This window comes from Gavialis gangeticus, unplaced genomic scaffold (assembly GCF_001723915.1).
Source record: "Gavialis gangeticus isolate Ggan-Ray unplaced genomic scaffold, GavGan_comp1, whole genome shotgun sequence".
NCBI classification, from domain to species: Eukaryota; Metazoa; Chordata; order Crocodylia; family Gavialidae; genus Gavialis; species Gavialis gangeticus.
In genome coordinates this window covers 41,869,278-41,878,587 of record NW_017728993.1, presented here as the reverse complement: position 1 = coordinate 41,878,587, position 9,310 = coordinate 41,869,278, and the positions used below count along the sequence as shown (strand labels likewise).

General features: G+C 42.3%; 1 protein-coding gene across 2 annotated transcripts in view; it reads left to right on the top strand.

The window, feature by feature from the left end:
- DNTTIP2 (deoxynucleotidyltransferase terminal interacting protein 2) overlaps positions 1 to 9,310 on the top strand; it is a 9,530-nt gene extending 220 nt beyond the window's left edge. Inside the window, exons 1-7 of one of the 2 annotated variants that reach the window (XM_019501632.1) lie at positions 473 to 616; positions 1,018 to 2,741; positions 4,545 to 4,680; positions 6,569 to 6,664; positions 6,773 to 6,937; positions 7,430 to 7,539; positions 8,569 to 9,310. In XM_019501632.1, coding sequence (XP_019357177.1) covers positions 1,057 to 2,741; positions 4,545 to 4,680; positions 6,569 to 6,664; positions 6,773 to 6,937; positions 7,430 to 7,539; positions 8,569 to 8,662 — 2,286 coding nt within the window. In that variant the 5' untranslated portion in view covers positions 473 to 616; positions 1,018 to 1,056 and the 3' untranslated portion in view covers positions 8,663 to 9,310. Of the gene's footprint in view, positions 1 to 472; positions 617 to 1,016; positions 2,742 to 4,544; positions 4,681 to 6,568; positions 6,665 to 6,772; positions 6,938 to 7,429; positions 7,540 to 8,568 lie in introns of those variants that run through there. The other variant, XM_019501631.1, reaches the window with a different exon arrangement.

The following is a 9,310-nucleotide window of genomic DNA, read 5'->3' as shown; positions in this document are numbered from 1 at the left end:
CTTGTGGCTGCGGGCGGCGGCGGCAGTGGGCCGGGGTAGCAGGGAGACAGCGGCCGGTCGCTGATGCCTTCTGCGGGACTGCAGTGCTGTTGCCCGTGTCCTTTTGCTTTAGGGGCTGCCTCACTGCTTTGCTCCTGTGCGGCTCCCCCTGCCCTGGTCTGGCCTAGTGTCTCCCCCAGGAGCCCCCTCCCCGATTTGCCATGGGACAAGCCTGGCCATGTAGGTGGTGATCATCTTCAGGGGGCCTCTGCCCAGTCTGCCTGAAAGTCTTCATCACCTGTCTTAGCTTCCTGCTGGGCAGTTCCAGCTCTCCCTTCCCAGACTTAAAAACCATGCTGCAGGACCCTGTGTCTTCTGGGTAGAAACATCCTCCCTGAACCACGTCCCCTTTGACAGGCTGTCAGAGCCCAGGGAAAGCAGTTCACGCCATGTTCAGAGCACTTGGTTTATCTTCTGCCTCTTTTTAGGTAAGATCTCTTGTTCTTGCTGTTAGCCGCAAGATCTTGGGCCTGATTCCTGGGTCTGACAGAGCTCAGCCTCATGTGAGATCTGTCATGTGTGGCTCCAGGGGACAGTCCATGGAGCCATTCTGGCAGCAGGAGGTCACTGAAACTAGGTGTGCAGTGAAATAAACCACAGTTAACTTAATAAAGGGAATTATAGAGGTAGAAACTTGAGCAAAACTAGTTGTTGGAAATAAAAACATTACAGGCATGAGGTTTCCCAAGATGCACGCTGGTAGAAGTCAAGCTCTCACAGGAGGAGCAATGTGATGAGAGTCTGATGCTAGTATTCAAAAAGTACAAGAGTCTGATGCTAGTATTGAGAAGGTGTAAGCGCCAGACCAGAGGGGCAAGGCATGTGGTGAAGTTAACTTTCTCTAGACAGGCATTTAAAAAGTCAAAATGTTCACGCATTCGTTATGGGAGCCGCCAATAACTCTTCTAAAAGTGTGGGGTTTTCCTGTAGAAATTATCTGTCATGTTAATAGCAGTGCTTTTTTTTCCCTCCTTGTAGTTGGCATCTGCTGAAATTAGCACTCCTGCTTCTGTGAGGATGACCAGGAGAAGCTCCAAAGTAAACACTCAACCAGAAGTCAATTGTGAATCTCTGCTTGAGGAGCTGGAAGATGCAGAAACAAAATCAGATCTTGGTGATCCTTCTGAAACACAAACTAGAAATAATAATAGCAAAATTGTGCAGTCAGCAGAACCAGTTCCTGAGTTGCAGGCTGATGGGGATGTGTCTGAAGCAGAATCAAATTGCTCTACTGCATCTGGGCTTCAGACACCTTTGTTCATAAGGGTAACGAGGAGAAGAAAAATTGCCATACCCTATCAGCCAGATTCTCCTGTCAAAAATAGGCTTGCCAAGACAGCTCTTCCAAGTGAGTTAAGCAAGTCTCAGGATGAAGATGATGTCTCTGAAGCCGAGTCATGTTCTTCCACTGTTTCTGGAGCTCGGATGCCCAGTGTAAGGACAACAAGAAGCAGGCAGAGCAAAACTAAAATCCAACCAGAACCAGTTTGTGAGGCCCAAGCTGAAGAAGTTTCTGATGCAGAGTCATGGAGTTCGGGTTTTTCAGTCGAGCCATCTGTTACTACCAGAAGAATAACTAGGAGCATGCGAATTAAATCACAAGCAGAAACTATTGAACAGACTGAGAAAAAAGTTAGTGAAGCTGTGCTGGAAGATGAAAAATCAATTAAGAACCAAACTAAATCTCAGCCAATAATTATATCCTCCCCTGAGCATGCTACCAAGTGTGATTCTGATACAGAGCAAACTTTCCCCCTTTCATTTAGTGAAGTGCCCTGTAAGAGCAAATATGTGCCTGAATCTGAAAATGTGACCATAACAAATGACACCCAACTTATTTTTGGAAATGATGTAGCCCCCAACAGCTGTAAAGAAACAGAAAAACAATGTACAATAGAGCGTTCTGAAAAAGAAACAACAAAGGAGAGAGAGTTTGGGCTTATAGATAGTTCAGTAGAGGAGTGCGATCAAGCATTAGAAAAAGAGGGGGAAGAAACTGGAAAAGAAGCGCGCTTGAAAAGCGTAGGGCATTCTGCGCGTGACCACAAGAGCCTTGAAGGATCCTGTAATTCCTCAAAGCAGACGACTCCAGCTAAAAAAAAACAAATTGTAGAATACCAAAAAACAGATGTTGGGGAGGTAACACAGAGTTCTAACACCAATGAGGATGAAATAATAGTGGACAAGCAGTCCAGCACACCAAGCAGCCTGCAAAAGGCTAGAGATGCAATTGACAATGACTGCAAAATATCTGATGTCATTGTAGACAATGGCAGAGACCAAGTAGAACTAGTTGTTGAATCTTCCCCATGCATATCCCAGAAAAAGAGCAATGAAAAAGATGTTGTTGTATTGCTTCTTAACAGTGATGAGAGTGATGAATCTGAAAACAGCGAAGTGGAAGAGGTGGATGAAGTGGAAGAAAATCTTTGCTGTGCAGAGACCAGTAATCAGAAATTGTTCTCTAACAAGTCTTTAGAAAATGGTTCATCTCATGGTGAAGCAGTGTTTGTAATTGACACAGAACCTGGATTGAGCTTCAACAAAAAGTATTACCTTGAGCAGGAGAACAGAACAAGTGATGCAGAAAGTAAGGATGAAGAAAGTGAAAGGGATGAAGAGCCTTCAGATTTAGAAGAAAATGAGGAATTCATAGATGAAGATGAAGATGCAAATTTATTGGAGAATAAGGAATCCCATATGTAAGTGCCTTTTCCAGATACTTTAAGCCATTGCATTTAATTCTGATAGGCATAAAATTAGTATCCAGTGATGCTAAATGATCCAGTGATGTAGAATAAACAGGCACTGATTTGATGACAGGATCAGTGGATGTGAAACTGGATTTGATTGGACTCCAGGATAGAATTATAGCTTGCATTCAGTGACCTCTGTTTCACATACGTGCAAGAGAAATCTATGACCTGTGGTTCTTGGATCAGTTTTCATGTTGTTTCCCCTCCAGATTATGCTCTGTATCTTGCCTTTCAGCTGTGGTGGTGCCTTTTCCCACCACTTTGACAACTCTCCCCTTTTTTCTCTCCAGATACTATATTTGGCCTAATCTCACAAATGTATAGGTGTGACAGCATACTTATGAATTCCTTAGGTCTCTATTTGTGCAGCATCCTTAACAGCAAACCACAGTTATCTAATCAACTTAACTGCTTTTTTGAATCAGTGATTGTTTTTGAAGTTTCCCAGATGCTTACCACTTTCCTTTTGAGTAAGTAAATGAAGACAGGGTTTGTTTGTTTTTAAACTTAAATGGGATAAATAGGAGTGAATGGTACTTGCCAAAGAACACATTTCCATATGTACTAAAGAGCAGTAGCTAGCCACGTTTGCCTGAAGTCCAGCAGAAGACAGTGCACGGTGGTACCTTAGATACTGATGAATTCAGAGACGCATAAGCTTCTGTAAGTCTGTTCATAGGATATGACAAAGTAGGTTGTCATCTACAAAAGCTCATGCCTTTCTGAACCAGTTAGTCTCTAAGGTGCCATGCTGCCCTGCCTTCTGCCTATGTTACAAAGTTAGCCTTACTTGTGGATGTTCCAGCCTTTTATCATCATTTGTTATGCTGCTTAAAATAAAATATTGAGTACCAGAACCAAGATTTAGAATCCAGATGTGCTGGTTCAACAACAAAACCTAATTCACTTGGTATAGTGTGCCATACTAGGTCACTAAATCTCTCTGTTCTCTAGTTACACCATTAGTATGGGCATTGGGTGGACAGCTCTTTTACTTGTAGGTCTCAGATCACTTTACTGAAGTGAACATAACTGGTCTGTTTTAGCCGTTGCCCTGAGAACAGAGATTTAACTATCTTGTGGTATGATAGGTTTAGATGACAGGAGGCAGAGTTTAAATTACCTGGCCTACATATAGGGGTTTGGTTCCGTCAGGAGTACAGGCTTACAAACCCCATACTAAAATGTTTTCATATTTTATAAACATTTTTCGTAGAATTATTTCCCGTATCCATCTGGATTTTTCAGATTTGGGTCAGAACTTAAGAAACAAGAAGCCAAACTGACCAGTAGGGGCTTGTTGTTCCGTCTGTGTTGACTGTATATGCAGTTCAGCATATTCTTAATATTTTATAGCTGTTAGTAAATCTTGTCCACTAATAGTCTCTTTAAATTGCCCATCAGACATCCTTTATAAATTCATTTGTTCAGTTATCTGAATGATAGGATGGAATAAAAGGTGAAACGTATGTTAGTTTTTTCAGTGTTTAGTTTTTAATTTTATTTTAAAACATCTCATTTTGTGCCAACTAGAAGAATGAAGTCCTATGCTATTCCCTGTTTCCCTTTTTTTCCTCTTTTACTTGTAAACTGCCGCTTTTCTTCAGGTAGTATGATCTAGAAATCTTACTCTATCCCAGGAGCACAGAAAAGAAATAGTAAATACATTTTCACCAAATCTTTCTTTTCTGCAGATGGCATATGGAAATAGCTTTCAATGTTAATCATTCACCCAATATTTCTCCTCAGCTTACATCTCTCCAGCAGCATAGACCCTGGTCTGAATATCAAGAAGCTTGGAGGCTTGTATATTAGCTTTGATGCAGAAAAACAAAGGTCTGGACCAAGTGTAGTTAAGCAATCACAAGAGAAAAAGGAAGAAGAGGTAACATGTTTAAGATTATAAATTTACAGGGCTGCCTGGGGTTATGATCATAATTAGTCAAATTATGACACTGGTTTTAGAAAACCCCTTCACTTAGAATTTGGGGGCAGTAGTAACATTTTTAGCTAAAACATAAGTTTGAATTTGGTGGTGATCATAGGAATTGAGTGTATATATGGAATGTAAGAGCCTGAGGGACAGTGTAAATACAGGGGATTATTCTACAGCAGGGGTCGGCAACCCCCGGCACATGAGGCCATTTTGCTCGGCACGCCACGGCCAGCCCCAGCTCTGGGTAGCTGCTGCTAGCAATGGAGCCCAGGCTGCTCCCAGGAGGGCTTGCAGTGTCTCAGCTGCCTTCTGGGAGCAGCCCGAGCTCCTGGCTGGCGGCAGCTACCCAGAGCCAGGGCCGGCTGCAGCCGGGAGGCTGCAAACAGATGTGTCAGGCTTCGGAGCCCCGGCATCAGCTCTGTACTGGTGTGCGCGCACGCGCCTCGGAGCAGGCAGTGGGGGAGGGGCTAGAGGCAGTGCAGCTCTGATCTCTCCCCTGCTCCTGGCACAGAGCTGGTGACTGGGCTCTGGAGCCTGGCGCAGCTATGTGTAGCCAGCCTGGGCTTTGAGCAGCTGCAGCAAGCAGTGGGCAGTCTGCAGACATCTGCGCCAGGCTCCACAGCTCCGGCATCGGCTCTGTGTGTGCACGGTCGCCACCAGCATGGAGCTGATGCCAGAGCTGTGGAGCCTGGTGCAGCTGTTTGCATCCTGCTTGCTGCAGCTGCCCAGAGCCCAGGCTAGCTACAAACAGCTGCACCAGTCTCTGGAGCCCAGTTACCAGCTCTGTGCCGGGAGCTGGGAGAGACCAGGGTTGCGCTGCCTCGGGCCTCTCCCCACTGCCCGCTCCGAGGCACGCGTGCATGCGCCGAAACAGACCTCCCAGCTGCAGCCAAGCCTGGCTCTGGGTAGTTGCTCCCAGCTGGCAACTGGGATGCTGCAATCCCTGCTGGGAGCAGCCGAGGTTCCAGCAGCTACCCAGAGCCAGGGTAGCTGCTGACAGCCACAGAGCCAGGGCTGGGGGGCAGGGGCTTTGAGTGGGGGGTGCAGGTCTGGGGGGCAGGGGCAGCAGGTCTGGGAGCCAGGGGCTTTGGGTGGGGGGCAAGGGGCACAAGCACAGCATCCTGACATGTACCACCTGCCCTCATTTTGTTTTTCTGGCATGCCGGCGTTCCGGCACTTTTCCAAGGTAGGCATTGTGGGGGTTTTCGGCACTCCAGCCAATATTGCCTGTCCCTGTCCTACAGAATAGGAATAACTGGTTTATTTAAAGCATGCCTGTTATTTGTCAAGGGATTATATTTTATTAATTGAGTTTCTGATATGCGGCATTATCACAGACCTAGCTAATAGTCAAACATATACTGTCTTTTGGGAATGAGGTGAAGTATGATCCTGTTTTGGGCAGAAAATAAAACTAGAATTCAGCAGTTAAGTCAGTTGGAGACATTTGAGACCTCCATAACTCTAGGGTGGGGTTTAGTCTGGCTGAGTAGATAAGGGGCTTGCATTGCTTTCCAGGAAGGCTGTTTATTTACTTAGGCAGTCTCATTCCTAACAGCTTTATTAATAACTACTTGCTTCTTCCAGCCCTAGTCTAATGTTCTGCATCATTGGCCAGTACTCAGTTCCCTTTCCTTGATATAAAGGTCCCTACTTCCGTCGTTATAGGGCAGGAAAGCCTGTTCCCCCTAGCAGCCATTTTAATGTGGTAATGCTTGCTTAGAATCCTTAGTCATTTCATTGGTGTGTTCTTTGTATTGCCAAATATAAAATAAAATTCAGATCAGTCCCATGACTGTTAAGCATTATTTAAACAGTAATTTGATTTTCTGTTTAGATTTTGCAGAAGAGTATAATAACTCCAGATTTTGAAAAAAAGGAGTGTGTCCCACCTGTTAAGGAGTCGCTTCACCAGCTAAAAAAACAGCGTAAGGTAAGGGTAGAGCCTATGACTCTGAACCACTGGTATCCTTGGAGACACAAAAACAGAATACCTTGGCTTTGCATTTTTATGACCTCAGATCTGGTTGTTGTGCCATAGGCAGAGCGAGAGAAAACAACAGGTGATGCCTGGTTTGGTATGAAAGCCCCAGAAATGACAAGTGAATTAAAAAATGATCTGAAGGCACTGAAGATGAGAGCCTCCATGGACCCCAAACGTTTTTACAAGAAGAATGATAGAGATGGCCTGCCCAAGTACTTTCAGGTAAGGAACCAGTAAAAATAGATCCTGTCGCCACTTTGTTAACCAAGAGTAGTGATGCTTATTTTCTACCCTCAGTAAGCAGCTCTCACTTAATATTAGGTCTGTGAACTATGAAGAGGACTCATCACTTTTTCAAGTGATGCCATTTAAATCCTGTGCTGAGTTATTTGCTGATACAATGGCAAAGGGACAGTAAGAAATTAATTCTCCAGAGAATAATCAGGGTTCCCTCCACCCCAGCACATAGAAATAAACTCTTATATTCTTTTGGAGAGCTAGGTTGGATTCATTAAGGCAGGTGCTGTACTTCTTATGCTGAGAATAGTACTGTTCCTAAAACTCTCATACACTGGTCTTATTTACTGTAAGCATAACAGTGTATTCATATACAAAACACTGCCTAAGGCTTGTAACAGTGCAGGCACTTTGTGACGTGTTATAAAAAAACCTGTTCTGTTGCCAGAAGATTCATTTTAAATGTTCTTTTCCCAGGTTGGAACTGTGGTTGACACTCCAGTAGACTTTTACCATGCTCGAATTCCTAAGAAGCAAAGGAAGAAAACAATTGTTGAAGAACTGCTTGCAGATTCTGAATTTAGAAGGTATGGATGAGTGGCTTAATTTTAAGACTAGCAGTATAATTCACATTAAAAGAGAAATATATTTTTAATAGAGATTTGTATTTCCTTTTGGTTATTTTTATAAATTCAGATAGCTGGGGCTGATGCTAGTCAGGATTTAAAAGTTTGTTGGCAGTGTTGAGAATAGAAGCTCCCATACCTGTTTCCTATGTACCGAACGGACTTAAGCCAGTGCCTCGCTTTTGGGCACCATTTAGTTTAAAAATAACTTTTGAATATAAATTGCCCACAATGTGCCTGGCAGTTAATGTTTGTAACTAATTTAATAAAGTAACTGAAGAAAACAGCTAATTGTCATTTATCAAAATTCCTGATGCCAGTGAGCAACTTTAGCAAGCCCTGAAATGTTGATGCTGTTCACACTGCTAACTGGTGCAGAAATAGAATCTATACCAGGAAAATAATTTATGTTGGCTTATTTTTTGATCTGTGCGCATGGCTTACCTTGTTAACCTTCCTCTTCGATTTTTAACTGAATAAGAGTGATGATCAGACAATTCACTTGGAGTCTAATATAAAATGTAGTGCAAACTGGCAGCAACATTAGTAATACTGTTGAGCCTGTTCATCCTTAAAGAGAAGGTGGACTATTGGAAGCTTCAATTAGCAGGCTGCATAATGTATTAGAAAAACAATGTTTCCAGGTAAGAATGTTTAATGCCAAAATATTTTATTTTTAAGCTCATAATTATTTATGCTTTGTATCTAGTTTGTCTGTAAATTTGCTACATGTTTCACTTGTTAATGCAAGAAATTTTGTTTCCCTCCATGCAAAGTTCAAACGTTTACCAGCAGTGTTTGAAAAATATCCCAAGTATTTGTTTGTTATCCTTGCTACCAATGTCAATTCTCCCTCACTAGTCCTGTGTTTATCAAGCTGTAAAAAACTGTAAAACAAAACTTAACCTAGCAAATTACTGGGTGTTTTGTGTGTTGCCTTCTACTGCACTGTGTGTGTTTTACTTACATAATTTATTTTCATTTGTTCAGATATAATAAAAGGAAGTATCGGGAGATCATGACTGAAAAAGCAGCTCTTGCAGCAGGCAAGAAGAATCGGAAAAAGAAGAAATTTCACAAATAAGATTTGGAGAAAATAAATAGAAGGGGAATGCTTTATTTTTATTACAGATTTGTTTAAAGAACATTTTGATGGTGATTGTTTTAAGATTGAAGCTGTCTTTCTAACTGAGTTAAGGCAGGGCAGGCCCTGTCTTTGCAGTGGTATTTTGACAAGGGAGAATAACACAAGAAATGACATGGGATTCTGTTTTGTGGACTGGTATAGACATTCAGTAGCGACAGCATTCGTTCTACAAGGAAAAAGAAGAGTCATCCTGTACAATCAGTGGTTGAAGGAGATGGTTGTGTGAAAGAGCAGGAATTTTTCAAAAATCATTTTTTTCCTCTAATAAGAAAAATCTTCAAAAAAAATCTGCGAGTCTAGCTTTTTAGTTTTGTAGAAAACTCTGCATGCATTTGTTAGTAAAGCCTTCATTTTCATGAAGATTTTTATAAAAGTGCGTTCAGTCTACACTTCTAATCAGCTATTTTTAATGTCTCCTTAAAGCAGTGATTCATATTCACCAAGCTGTGATGATACTGGAGTTCATAAACTTGTACATGGACTGTAAAATGCTATTTTTATTATGTGCTATACAGGAAAAAATAAATTACAAGTGGAAATGAGTGTTATCATGCTATCAGAATTAAACTGTTATCTTAATATGGA